The 14,856-nt window shown below is 38.8% G+C and overlaps 1 protein-coding gene across 2 annotated transcripts in view; it reads left to right on the top strand.

Annotated features, from left to right (window-relative positions):
- GRIK2 (glutamate ionotropic receptor kainate type subunit 2) overlaps positions 1-14,856 on the top strand; it is a 1,301,067-nt gene that overhangs the window by 795,258 nt on the left and 490,953 nt on the right. For both annotated transcript variants that reach the window (XM_077289658.1, XM_077289656.1), the window contains 3 exons: positions 5,468-5,611; positions 5,807-5,914; positions 9,749-9,862. In XM_077289658.1, coding sequence (XP_077145773.1) covers positions 5,468-5,611; positions 5,807-5,914; positions 9,749-9,862 — 366 coding nt within the window. The remainder of the gene's footprint in view (positions 1-5,467; positions 5,612-5,806; positions 5,915-9,748; positions 9,863-14,856) is intronic.

The following is a 14,856-nucleotide window of genomic DNA, read 5'->3' as shown; positions in this document are numbered from 1 at the left end:
CTACTGAAATTCAAGAAAATATTGCGGCCAGCGGGAAAGGAAGGGGTGAATGAAAGAAGAGGAAACACCGCCCATTGGACCAGACACAGGGCATTTACATAGCCCACCAAATTCAGGTGACAGAGTCCCTTTAAGGCACGCATCTCCAGCAGCTTTTTGGTACATACATTGGGTAGTTTTTTCTGCCTTATTCCCTGAGAAATTTTTTGTGACTATTTATGATTGGTAGAATATAATATTGTATGGTTAAATTCCATGGCTTAATATGAATAGAGTCCCTCTTTTTATTTGGTACCTTTCTTTGTTATATATTTATATATTTATTACTTTTTACACACTGTTATCAATAAAATATTACATTTTATTTGAACTGAATGTACTTCTTTTTTACCTGGGTATCAATTTATCTGTGGCAAATTTGGTGTTTGTTATTGTTGCCATTTTGTAGTACATGCAACTTTTTAATAACTTTTGATTAACTCTTTTGGAGGCAAAAATAAAAATAAACACAGCAATTCTATATTTTGTTTATTTTTTAAACATCCTTCATAATTTCAACAATTGGCATTTTACCTTTTCTTTCTGTTTGTTGGCATAATAATGCCAGTACCACATTCATATAGGTTTTCATATAGCATGTCTGCTGACCACCTCACAAGAACAATTTAAAACACTTAAAAATAGAACAAAATGAATGTGACATAGGCAAATACTTAATGGTTTCCTATTAAGCACTGAATCCACAGTTGGTTTTGCCACCATCCAATGAAAAATATATCTCAGCACATTCTTAAAATATGCTAACATAGCAACAATGACAAGCAATATTATGAGTTAATTAAAATGTAACATTCTAATAAAATCTGAATTGCACTCAACCACAACAATGTGCAAATAATTTAATAACATTTCTTACTTACTGTATATAGCACCAGTCTATTCCACAGCACTTTACAATTATGTAGGGACATGTACAGTGTATCAGGAATGATGGAACCACTGTGCTGTGGTCTGAGGAGAGGCTGGAGTGACTTGGTGAGCACCTGACATTTCACTAGAGCCACTGATGATGGGGTTAGGCTTAGTTCCCAATGAGCAACATATCCTACTCCAGGACCATGGATGCATGGCAGCTGACCCCCAAGGGACTGATGCAGAACAGGTAACTGACTGATGGGCACTGGGGTCTTGACAATTAGCAAGTGTGCTATTTGTAAACCATGCTGCTCAGGCACCTCCATGCAGGAAGAGGTGCCTTAAATAGAAAGTGTTCCCCAGCCATTGGGTGGGGACACTTTATTATGGTGTGTGTGGTTCCTTTAAGAGGGGGAGAGCAAATGTGCACCCTAAGCACAGTGACTGGGGGCCTGCATACTGTGGACAAGTCATGTGTGCACCCTGAGCAGCCACGGACAAGGAAGAAGGAGAGTGGGATGGTGGCAGCAGCAGTGAGTGAGTCGGCGCCCCTGCTGAGGAAGAGGGGTTACATGCAGGGACCCCAATGCTACATACAGACAACTAAATCAATGCAATGTAACACATTTCAACAGTTACAGAAGGAGTGAGAGCCCTGCTTACAAGCTCACAATCTTTAAGGAAATAGGAGGACACAATAAGTAGAACGTGCTTGTTATGTACGGTCCAGCCATTATTATATTAAATACAGGTTTTCATTTTAAGCTGCATGATGTGGTCATCAGCTAGTAAATGTTTGAGTGCAGTTACTTACTAGTAGTGTGCTATTATGTGCATGGAGGAGACAGATGAATAGGCAAGAGCAGATTGTGAACAACATTTAGTTGAGAACAGGGGAGAGTTAGGTTAGTGAGTTGAGGTGATTGGCTTGTCTAAACAGATGTGTTTTTAAAGCAAGCTTAAAAACATACAGGCTAGATATTAGTATGATTATTTGGGGTAGTGCATTCCAGAAAACTAGCTCAGCATGACAGAGATCTTGGAGACAGAGGTGCAAGGTGCAGATTATGGAGAATGTTACTCTTAGATCAGTTACAGAACAGAGGACATGGGAAGGGTGATAGACAGAAATAAGAGATGAGATATAGGGTGGTGAAGAACTATGGAAAGCTTTGTGGGGGAGAGAGATGAGTTTGTATTGTATTCTATAGCGAATAGGTAACTAGTGCAATGAGTGGCACATGGTAAAAGTGTCAGTGAAGTGACCTGATATACTTTGAAAACTTTGCACATAGAACAAATTTCACATGTGCCCCAGCACACATGCTATCTTTAAGCCAGATCTGGATATTTTGGAAGTGTGTACTAGGATGTAGGACCAGTTTGCTTTGTTGAATAAGCAATTAGCAAGAAACCACAGCAGGCATTACTATGCAAGATATAAATTCATCTACAATGGACAGACACAGGCCACAAATCATTAAGTAAAAAAAAAACCTGAATTTTTAGCATAAAACATAGGAAATAAAGAATAGATCCCATAGATTCATATCCTAATAAATGAGAGAAGAATCCTTGCATTACAATGTGCATCTTAAACCACTATAGAAAGGCTGGTAAGAATGAAGTGGATTGGCAGTTAAGTTATGCAAGTAGGATATGATCTCTTGTGAAAATCTGAGAAGCACAGTTTTTTTGAGATACTCTTAGACACCATATTCTCCTTGCAGTACTTTGGTTAAATGTTGCTAGAGGTGCAAATATGTGGTCAAATGTAATTTTTCACTGTGCTTGCTATCAATTGCTTTACATATGTGTTGGGCTTCAGACCTAATGTAATTAGGCTTTATTTTTGCTCATCTTTTTTTTTTCTTATTGTATGGCAATCTGACAACAAATCAATTAAAACACATTTAGCTTACAAACTTTGTTTAAATGATAGATCATTTTCTGAAGACATTTCTAAAAAGAAATACATATGAAAAATACAAAAATACTTATTCTTACATTACCACACACCTCTCTTGCTCCTATACTTCACAAAGTCACCTGACCAGTCTTTTTTGTATTTTCTTATCATGTCCGTGAGCGCTGAAATCCTCAGAATATCCAGCTTTGATGAGGCCTAGGAAGGTTCTGAGCATGCGCACGCATGGTCGTGGCACACATTGTCCAAAGACATACTCATAGGGAATTTAGATTGTTGACCCCATCGGGGACAGCGATGATAATGTGTGCAAACGGTAAAGTGCTGCAGAATATGTTAGCGCTATATAAATAAATAAAGGAATTAGATTATACCATGATGTTGTGACCTAATGTGCGTTTATGCAGAACCTTCCAGAACCTGAAGAGAGCTGGGAGCTTTAGCTTAGCATGTGGAGGCCTGAGAATTCAGCAATAAGAAGAAGATGCGACAAGGACTGGATAGGTAAAGGGTTACTAATTTTCACATTTATTTCCTTATCATAGATCCTCTTTAAAAAATGAAGTCTGAGGCTATAGGGAATTCATTCTGCATTTATGTACTGTGCATGTGTAATGAAATGTATTGACAAAATACCTCAACTGTGCATAATATGAAACCACTCATTAATGAAACATGAAAGGTGAAAATATGAATTACATTAAGTGCTACATGTAAACATTAAATGATTATTTTAATATTTGTATAGCTAAAAAATACATAAGTAGTGAATCAAAGAGGAGTAATCTTTCCCTGCATTTCTATGCCACTTCCCACATAAATTAATAGTTAGATAATCAGCACACTAAAGTTGTCATGTGCCAATCACTGTGACTTCTTTGAAGATCAAGCAGGCATTATAAATACACATTTTCTGCACTTTATTGCTGACAGTTCACTAGAATTTATGTCCTATAACTTTTAATGATAGTTCTGTATATTTCAGGAATGCCTAAGACACATTTTAAGAAAAAGAACTGTCAACTGAAATAATGATAGGCTCCTCAAAATGACATACCTTGTGCTTCATCTGAAAGCTTCTGAATGACAAGACGTTGCTACTGACAATCATAGTGCATGCTTTGTTGTACAGCTCAATATGGGTTTCCCCATATTTTCTGGCTCCTTCACATTCTGGATGATTTGTTTATTAAATCATGGATGATGCAAAACAATAATGCTAGTATAAAGTTATTATGTTTGTAATAAATATCAGTCTGATGTATTTCTAATACACAGTTTGAATTGAATTTTATTGAATTAATAAATGAGATTGTAATTTCAGTTTTAAAAACATGCAGTATTTTCCTTATCATCATAATTATTATTGTCCAACCATTAGTAATAATAATCTTTATTGTTATATAACCATATTCTGCAGCGCTTTACAGTTTGTCACGTTATCATTGCTCTCAATCTAAATTCCCTATCAGTATGTCTTTGGAATGTGGGAGGAAACCAGAACACAGAGGAAACCTACGCAAACATGGGGAAAACATACAAACTTCTTATAGATGTTGTCCTTGGTGGGATTTGAACCCAGGACTCTTGTGCTGCAGTGCTAACCACTGAGCCATCGTACTGCCCATTGGTCCAACCATTTTGTCATGATATATAAATTAATCTGCCCATTTCCTTCCTATCCAAGAGCATACACAAATTAACAGCCTCTCTATATATTGACACCTTGCTTGCATGTACAGCTGAGCAAAATTAATATGATTTCTTGAAGCTCTTGCAAAATCCCAAGTTTTCAGTTTTACTAAATCCCAGTCTATTTTTTTATGTAGAAGTCCCCTATGGAACTAATTTCATAGAAGACTTGTACTATATATTGTAATACTGAAATATTGCAGTATGTAGTAAAATTAATGATGATAGGAAATCTCATAAGGGCAACCATGACAACTCATTAGCATGTTGCAATCACATCACAGGGGTGCAATTGGCTTCAGGATGGCCCCCTGCCCCAGATAACTTGACTCAAATTTCACTGTCAAAGATTGACAGTGGGATATAAGTTCTTAGGCATTAGAAATCTATACTACCTCCAGTCATTGTTACTAGAAGCAGGCGGTATAAAAGAGTAAGCACTTGCTGTGTATGATACAAGCTCAGTTCCTGAGAGCGAGCTTCATACATGCACAACAGATTTGAGAACGGAATTAAATATTCATATAAAATATATTGGGATGAAGCATTCTAAATTGGTAACTTATATTCTGCATGTACAGTATGCTTCAACAAAATGGAAAAAAGTAAAATACGCTAAACCTATGTATGAACATATGTCTATTTTTGAAGGATTTTTTATTAACTTTGTATATACTAGGAGTTTTTGTGATATGTTAGCTAAGGTGATTGATTAAACAGAAGAAAAACGTAAAATAGGTTTCTCTTGAAATGAATGGTGTTGACGAACAATGTACTGCACCATATGAATTCCTGGACTAGGAGACTATGTTTAAAGAAGTTGTACTTTTTAGCAGTGTTCAACTACTTGTGTTATTTTGGTAAACTTTTGAAAAAGTGAATTTTATATTTCCAAAATCTCATCCAAAAATATTTTATGTTCTTATATTTCAGACTGATGCAGCATTGATGTATGATGCAGTCCACGTGGTCTCAGTGGCTGTACAACAATTTCCACAAATGACAGTTAGTTCATTGCAATGTAATCGGCATAAACCTTGGAGATTTGGTTCTAGGTTTATAAACCTCATTAAAGAGGTAGGTCTTCAATTTTTAATTCATGTAAATTTACTGTAAAAAATACATGAACATATAAATTCCATTCAATCTGTATGAAAGACATAGACTGCGACAAACAGATAACATAATGAACTTTTTTCTTACTGTTTTGAATCAAGCAATATGAATACTTTCTCATACCTTACAAAGTCTAATTGCTATTTTCTTCATTAGGCTCACTGGGAAGGTCTAACAGGCAGAATAACATTTAACAAAACCAATGGCTTACGGACTGACTTTGATTTAGATGTGATCAGTCTCAAGGAAGAAGGCCTTGAAAAGGTACTTGATGTTCAACCTATGGACTCAGAGCTTAACAAAATATTGAATTGTAATCTAATGAGGGTTACTTTTGATGTTTTAGTTCTTTATAGTTTTCTTCAGCTTGGGATATTCAATTAAATTTAAGCTATTAGCAATACAATAAAACACTAATGAACAAGCCCAGGAGTGTTTTACAATCCAAGTAAACTGTTAAAGGTAAATTAAAAAGCACTAGTTTCCCTGAGCAATATTTACCAGATAATTGAATCTGATTTATTATTAAATTGCTTAATACATAACATTTATTTCTACATCTAAATTCTGAAGTTATTTATACAAAAGATGTTACGTTCAATTTTCAAAATATTTTTGAAACATATAACTCTATCTGTTTAGCCCAAGTTTTTTTGTAAAATAGGGGTACCTTTACTAACATCATCTTGAGAATTGTACTTGTAGCCATTGCCACATCCAATTAAGGCATTTTCCGGTTTAACTCCTTTACCCCCAAGGGTGGTTTGCATGTTAATGACCGGGCCAATTTTTACAATTCTGACCACTCTCCATTTATGAGGTAATAACTCTGGAACACTTCCATGGATCCCGGTGATTCTGACCCTGTTTTCTCATGACATAGTTTACTTCACATTAGTTAGTGGTAACATTTCTTTGATATGACTTGCATTTATTTATGAAAAAACTGAAATTTGGCAAACATTTCAAAAATTTTACAATTTTCCAACTTTGAATTTTCATGTCCTTAAATAACAGAGATATGTCACACAAAATACTTATTAAGTAACATTTCCCACATTTCCCACATGTTGGAACCAACATTTTTTGTTAGGAAGTTATAAGGGTTAAAAGTTGACCAGCGATTTCTCATTTTTACAACACCATTTAATGTTACTTTGAGGGGTCTATATGATAGAAAATACCCCAAAGTAACATCATTCTAAAAACTGCATCCCACAAGGTGCTCAAAACCACATTCAAGAAATTTATTAACCCTTCAGGTGCTTCATAGGAATTTTTGGAATGTTTAAAAAAAATGAGCATTTAACTTTTTTTCAAAACATTTTTTTAGTTCAGATCCAATTTGTTTTACTTTACCAAGGTTAAGAGGAAAAATTGGACCCCAAAAGTCATTGTAAAATTTATACTGGGTACGCTGATACCCGATATGTGGGGTAAACCACTGTTTGGGTGCATGGTAGAGCTCGGAACGGAAGGAGCGCAGTTTGACTTTTCAATGCAAAATTGGCTGGAATTGAGAACGGACACCAAATCGCGTTTGGAGAGCCCCTGGTGTGCCTAAACAGTGAAAACCCCCCAAAAGTGACACCATTTTGGAAAGTAGACCCCTACTGAACTTATCTAGATGTGTGGTGAGCACCTGGAACCCCCATTTGCATCACAGAAGGTTATAATGTAGAGCCGTAAAAAAATTTTTCAACAAAAAAGATCTTTTTGCCCCCAATTTTTTATTTTTCCAAGGGTAACAGGAGACATTGGACCCCAAAAGTTGGTGTACAATTTGTCCTGAGTGCGCAGATACCCCATATATGAGAGGGAACCACTCTTTGGGTGCATGGCAGTGCGCGGAAGGGAAGGAGCGCCATTTTGGAATGCAGACTTTCATGGAATGGTCTGTAGTGTTACATTGCTTTTGCAGAGCCCCTGATGTACCTAAACAGTAGAAACCCCCACAAGTGACATCATATTGGAAACTAGACCCCCAAGGAACTTATTTAGATGTGTTGTGAGAACTTTGAAACCCCAAGTGTTTCACTAAAGTTTATAACGCAGAGCCGTGAAAATAAAAAAATTTTTTCCACAAAAATTTTTTTTTAGCCCCCAGTTTTGTATTTTACCAAGGTTAACAGGAGAAATTAGACCCCAAAATTTGTTGTTCAATTTGTCCTGAGTACTCTGATACCCCATATGTGAGAGAAAACTACTGCTTGGGCACACAACGGGGCTCGGAAAGGAAGTAGTGGAGTTTTGGAATTCAGACTTTGATGGACTGGTCTGCGGGCGTCATGTTGCATTTGCAGAGCCATTGATGTTCCTAAACAATAGAAGTCCACCACAAGTGACCCTATTTTGGAAACTAGACCCCAAGGAACTTATTTAGATGAGTTGTGAGAACTTTGAACCCCCCAAATGTTTCACTAAAGTTTATAATACAGAGCCGTGAAAATAAAAAATATTTTTTTCCCACAAAAATGATTTTTTAGCCCCCAAATTTTTATTTTCCCAAAGGTAACAGGAGAAATTGGACACCAAAAGTAGTTGTGCAACTTGTCCTGAGTACGCTGATACCCCACATGTGGGAGAAAACTACTGCTTGAGCACACATCGGGGCTCGGAAAGGAAGTAGTGGAGTTTTGGAATTCAGACTTTGATGGAATGGTCTTCAAGAGTCATGTTGCGTTTGCAGAGCCGATGATATTCCTAAACAGTGGAAACCCCCAAGTGACCCCATTTTGCAAACTAGACCGCCTAAGGAACTTATTTAGATGTGTTGTGAGAACTTTGAACCCCCAAGTGTTTAACTAAAGTTTATAACACAAAGCCGTGATAATAAAAAAAAATGTTCCCGCAAAAATGATATTTTAGCCCCTAAATTTTTATTTTCCCAAGGGTAACAGGAGAAATTGGACAACAAAAGTTGTTGTCCAATTTGTCCTGAGTATGTTGATATCCCATATGTGGGGGTAAACAACTGTTTGGGTGCACGGCAGAGCTCGGAAGGGAAGGAGCATAATTTTACTTTTTCAACGCAGAACTAGGACTTCAGGTAACATCTACTACATTATCTGCACTCAGTTACCTGTGTGTTATCTCTTGTGTTACATAGGACTGCACAGGACAGAGTTATGAACCTTTGATTTTGGCAACCATTTCTTTAATTTTAGAAGTAACAAAGTGAAGAAACATAATTAGGTGTGATCTGCAAAAAAAAATTGAATCCGGTGGTGTGTTGTTCTCAAAAACTGGGTTCTGTGCATGATTTCTTTTATTACCCCATCATTACTAGCAGACACAGTGGCACAGGTCCCCTGGGTCCCAGCTGTGAGTGGGCCTACCATTTGTCAAGGGCCCCAGCACTTGCCTGGGTGCTGATGGGACCTGGTGTGGTATAGTCACTACATAGATGATTCCACCGTTATAAGGTCATCTGATGTGGCAACCAAACCATATCTTGCCAGTTACTTGTAACTTGTGTTTAAGATTTACGTACAATAATGTTAAAAATTTGTATCTGACTGGCAACATCAAAACAAGGGTAACAGAAACATGGTTAAAAACAGAAACTAATGTGCCAGAGGCACAATAAATAGTCTTTTGCACTCAAATTCTGGTATAATTTGAACAAAAATAATCTGACATTTTCATTTGCACCACATGTAATATATTTTTTAATTTAGACACTTTTTACTTTTCAAAGGGTGTGATCACTCTGAAATATGGTGTCACATATCGGAAAAGGGGCATAGCCTAATGTGTAACACCATGTGCCAAAAAATGCAGCACCTTCAGGGAGAACATTTCTTGTAAAAAGTAATCCAAGTTCCAGTTGTTGTGAACTAAGACTTAAAATTAAACAGAATTTTTAAACAGCATGATCCAGTTTAATACATTTGGCACATTTTAACCCCCTTTGCCACAATAAATACAATAGTAGCAATCTGCCACAGTGAATACAGCAGTACAGCTTTCCCTCAGTATTGAGAGTGCTCCCTCTTCAGATTCCAATATGTTTGTTGTGCAAACAAACCTAATAATATATTGTGTATCTAGTTCTGTTATTGTATATACTAAATAACTGCATTTTTTATTACACAGATTGGTACATGGGACCCTGCTAGTGGCTTAAATATGACAGAAAATCAGAAAGAAAAACCTGCAAATATTACAGACTCCTTATCAAATCGTTCACTTATAGTAACCACAATATTGGTAAGTGTGTGTTTGTGTTTAGACAAAATTATTTACGCATCCCAGGACATGTATAAAACACACTTTCAGATTTATGCAGGGGCACCTCTGAGGATTAAAAGTGGTTGTAGGAACCCCATTCGCATGATCTTAAAGGTGATGGACATTGTATGTAGGTGAATAAAACTGGTGAGAGGTTCACTTTAAGAAAAATTAAATACCACTTTGCTTTCTAAAAGGATGCTGGTCATTTTTTGGATAAGTAAGTATTGTAGTGTATTACAATTGGTTATTAGATGATTTGATGTTCTTATCCGATGAAGACTAAAACAATGTAAACAGCTGAAAAGTATATTTAAAATAAAAATAAGATAAGAAAAGCGAAAAAAAAATCACATATAAACCCCATAAAATTCTTATATTTACCTTATTAACTCTTATGCTATTTATCCACTTTTGTATCACCTAAATTAACAAAAAATAAAATACATTGCAATCTAAATGCTATATGTACTCCCAGTATGGTTTAGAAAACCAAGTCATCACATCATCCATCAACAGAAAAAAAACTAAAGCAATAGTTTATGGAATATGGTGATATAGAAGAAATAATTTCTTAAAAAAAATGTTTTCATAGTGCAATTGTAGTATGAAGATTTTTTATAAATTGAATATCCATAATCCAACTAATGAGAGGATAAAGCTAACATGTCAGTACTCTGGTCATATAGCAAACAATTTAAACATCATTAGTACATCTTTACTTTTCTATTTTTTTTATATATTTCACTTAGTTTCTTACTAAAATCCCCTCTGTTGTTTGTCTTATTCTAAAATTAATAGGTTTAGAATAAACCATCCAATAGAGCCTGCCACTTAAAGGGTTTTTATGGGACTCTTATATTCATGTCCTATCCTCAGGATAGGTTATCAATATCTGATCGGTTGGGATGTGACACTCGGAACTCCCACTAGTCAGGTGCTCCTGGTGCTTGTGACATGCCTGCCAGGGCCGGGGGGTACTCGGAACTGGGCCAGACAGTTCATTGGGGGAGGTCACAGGCCTGTGATTCGTCGCCATGGCCCTGGCCATGTCATAAAAAGGGGGATAGTTATATGGGATTGAGTCATGATGCCACCCGTGGTGTTCGGAAATAGGTGGCCAACGCTGCCGTTCAGGTTCACTGGGGCTGATGGTGATGCAGCAAAGATGGTACAGCTTCCCATGGGTAGAGCGGGGCCCCAGGGCAAATGTTTTTGGCTGTTCAGGTGGTGGTGAATGTTGGAGTGCAGAGAATAAGTGAGAGACACAGCTTGCAGTCCCCTGCCCTCCAGATTCGACTGTTGGGGTGTACAGCCCCCACATAGCCAAGGACTCTGGTGTGTTGTGAACTATACTTTTTGGCTCCCTCTTGTGGTCACTAGTGATTTGGCACTTGGATTGTCTTTTACCAGGTTTGTGCTCACCTGCTTCGTTAGGCCTGGGGTGTTGCTATTTAGACTTCCTGGATTCTCAGTCCAGTGCCTGGCTTCGTTGTAATCAGTTCACTTCTGTTTGCTCCTGTCTTCAGGTCCTGGTTCTTTGCAAGATAAGCTAAGTCCTGCTTTCGTACTCTTGATCATTTGCATTGTTCATATTTTTTGTCCAGCTTGTACAATATGTGATTCCTGTTATTGCTGGAAGCTCTAGGGGGGCTGATATTCTCCCCCCACACCGTCAGTCGGTTTGGGGGTTCTTGGATATTCAGCGTGGATATTTTGCAGGGTTTTTTGCTGACCATATAAGTCTTCTTACTATATTCTGCTATTAGTCAGTGGGCCTCTCTTTGCTAAATCTAGTTCATTCTTACGTTTGTCTCTTCTTCTTACCTCACCGTTATTATTTTTTGGGGGCTTGTATTACTTTGGGGTCTTTTCTCTGGAGGCAAGAGAGGTCTTATTTTCCCTGATAGGGGTAGTTAGTTCTCCGGCTGGCGCGAGACGTCTAGAATCAACGTAGGCACGTTCTCCGGCTGCTGTTAGTGTTTGCGCTAGGATCAGGTATATGGTCAGCCTAGTTACCACTTCTCTATGAGCTGGTATTTATGTTTTGCAGACTTTGCTGTAATCTTAGAGGTCCCCTGCCATTGGGATCATAACAGTAAGCCAGGCCAATAAATAGTTAATGCATTGCTGGAGTGGGATTAAAAGAAAAGAAGTTCTGAGTTTTTTTTTTTTTTTTCTTCCTCCCCTTTATCTCTGAGTGGCTTGAAGCTTTGCTGCAGACATGAATGTTCAGACCTTGATTACTAGTGTGGATCAGCTTGCTGCACGTGTGCAGGGCATTCAGGATTTTGTTGTTAGCAGTCCTATGTCAGAGCCTAAGATACCTATTCCTGAGCTGTTCTCTGGAGATCGATTTAAATTTAGGAATTTTAGGAATAATTGTAAATTGTTTCTATCTTTGAAACCTCGTTCGTCTGGAGATTCAGCTCAGCAAGTTAAAATTATTATCTCCTTCTTGCGTGGCGACCCTCAGGATTGGGCTTTCTCGTTAGCGCCAGGAGATCCTGCATTGGCGGATGTTGATGCGTTTTTTCTGGCGCTCGGATTGCTTTATGAGGAGCCTAATCTTGAAATTCAGGCAGAAAAAGCTCTACTGGCCATCTCTCAGGGCCAGGATGAAGCTGAGGTGTACTGCCAAAAATTTCGGAAATGGTCCGTGCTTACTCGATGGAATGAATGTGCTCTGGCCGCAAATTTCAGAAATGGCCTTTCTGAAGCCATTAAGAATGTGATGGTGGGTTTTACAATTCCTACAAGTCTGAATGATTCTATGGCGCTGGCTATTCAGATTGATCGGCGTTTGCGGGAGCACAAATCCGCTAAACCTCTGGCGGTGTTGTCTGAACAGACACCTGTCTCAATGCAATGCGATAGAATCCTGACTAGAACCGAACGACAAAATCATAGACGTCAGAATGGGCTGTGTTTTTACTGTGGTGATTCTACACATGTTATATCAGCATGCTCTAAACGCCTAACCAAGGTTGTCAGTCCTGTCACCATTGGTAATTTGCAGCCTAAATTTATTTTGTCTGTGACTTTAATTTGTTCATTGTCTTCCTACCCTGTTATGGCATTTGTGGATTCAGGTGCTGCCCTGAGTCTTATGGACTTGTCGTTTGCCAAGCGCTGCGGTTTTGTCCTGGAGCCTTTAAAGGTTCCGATTCCTCTCAGAGGAATTGATGCTACGCCACTGGCAGAAAATAAACCACAGTATTGGACACAAGTAACCATGTGCATGACTCCTGAACATCGGGAGGTGATTCGTTTTCTTGTTCTGCATAAAATGAATGATTTGGTCGTTTTAGGTCTGCCATGGTTACAGACCCATAATCCTGTTTTGGATTGGAAGACTATGTCTGTCTCAAGTTGGGGTTGTCAGGGAATTCATTGCGATTCTTCGCCGGTGTCTATTGCTACTTCTACTCCTTCAGAAGTTCCTGAGTATTTGTGTGACTATAAGGATGTATTCAGTGAGTCCAGGTCCAGTGCTCTTCCTCCTCATAGGGACTGTGACTGCGCTATAGATTTGATTCCTGGCAGTAAATTTCCTAAGGGACGATTATTTAATTTGTCTGTACCCGAGCATGCCGCGATGCGTTCTTATGTCAAGGAGTATTTGGAGAAGGGGCATATTCGTCCATCCTCTTCCCCTCTCGGTGCGGGATTCTTTTTTGTGGCCAAGAAAGACGGGTCTTTGAGACCTTGTATAGACTATCGGCTTCTGAATAAAATCACTGTTAAGTTTCAGTATCCGTTGCCGCTATTGTCAGACTTGTTTGCTCGGATTAAGGGCGCCAAGTGGTTCACCAAGATAGATCTTCGTGGTGCGTACAATCTTGTGCGCATTAGGCAGGGAGATGAATGGAAAACTGCATTCAATACGCCCGAAGGTCATTTTGAATACTTGGTGATGCCCTTTGGGCTCTCTAATGCCCCTTCAGTGTTTCAGTCCTTTATGCATGATATTTTCCGGAAGTATCTGGATAAATTTTTGATTGTGTATCTTGATGATATTCTAGTTTTCTCGGATGATTGGGATTCTCATGTAAAGCAGGTCAGGATGGTGTTTCAGGTTTTGCGTGATAACGCTTTGTTTGTGAAGGGCTCAAAGTGTCTCTTTGGAGTGCAGAAGGTTTCCTTTTTGGGTTTTATTTTCTCCCCTTCTGCCGTGGAGATGGACCCAGTCAAGGTCCGAGCTATTCATGATTGGACTCAGCCCACGTCTGTTAAGAGTCTTCAGAAGTTCTTGGGGTTCGCTAATTTCTACCGTCGCTTTATCGCTAATTTTTCTAGCGTTGTTAAACCTTTGACGGATATGACCAAGAAAGGTTCTGATGTGGCTAATTGGGCTCCTGCAGCCGTGGAGGCCTTCCAGGAGCTGAAGCGCCGGTTTACTTCGGCGCCTGTCTTGTGCCAGCCTGATGTCTCACTTCCCTTTCAGGTTGAAGTGGATGCTTCTGAGATCGGTGCTGGGGCTGTTTTGTTGCAGAGAGGCTCTGGTTGTTCTGTGATGAGACCATGTGCCTTTTTCTCTAGGAAGTTTTCACCTGCGGAGCGGAACTATGATGTTGGTAATCGGGAGTTGTTGGCCATGAACTGGGCATTTGAGGAGTGGCGTCATTGGCTCGAGGGTGCTAAGCATCGTGTGGTGGTCTTGACTGATCACAAAAATCTGATGTATCTCGAGTCTGCTAAGCGCCTGAATCCTAGACAGGCTCGTTGGTCATTGTTTTTCTCTCGTTTTGACTTTGTGGTCTCATACCTGCCTGGTTCGAAGAATGTTAAGGCTGATGCTCTCTCTAGGAGCTTTGTGCCTGACTCTCCTGGAGTCTCGGAGCCAGCTGGTATTCTTAAAGAGGGAGTGATCGTGTCGGCCATATCTCCGGATTTGCGACGTGTGTTGCAAAGATTTCAGGCTGGTAGACCTGACTCGTGTCCACCCGACAGACTGTTTGTTCCTGATAAAT

The sequence above is a fragment of the Ranitomeya variabilis genome, chromosome 2, assembly GCF_051348905.1.
Source record: "Ranitomeya variabilis isolate aRanVar5 chromosome 2, aRanVar5.hap1, whole genome shotgun sequence".
NCBI classification, from domain to species: Eukaryota; Metazoa; Chordata; class Amphibia; order Anura; family Dendrobatidae; genus Ranitomeya; species Ranitomeya variabilis.
This window is presented reverse-complemented; position numbering and strand designations above follow the sequence as displayed.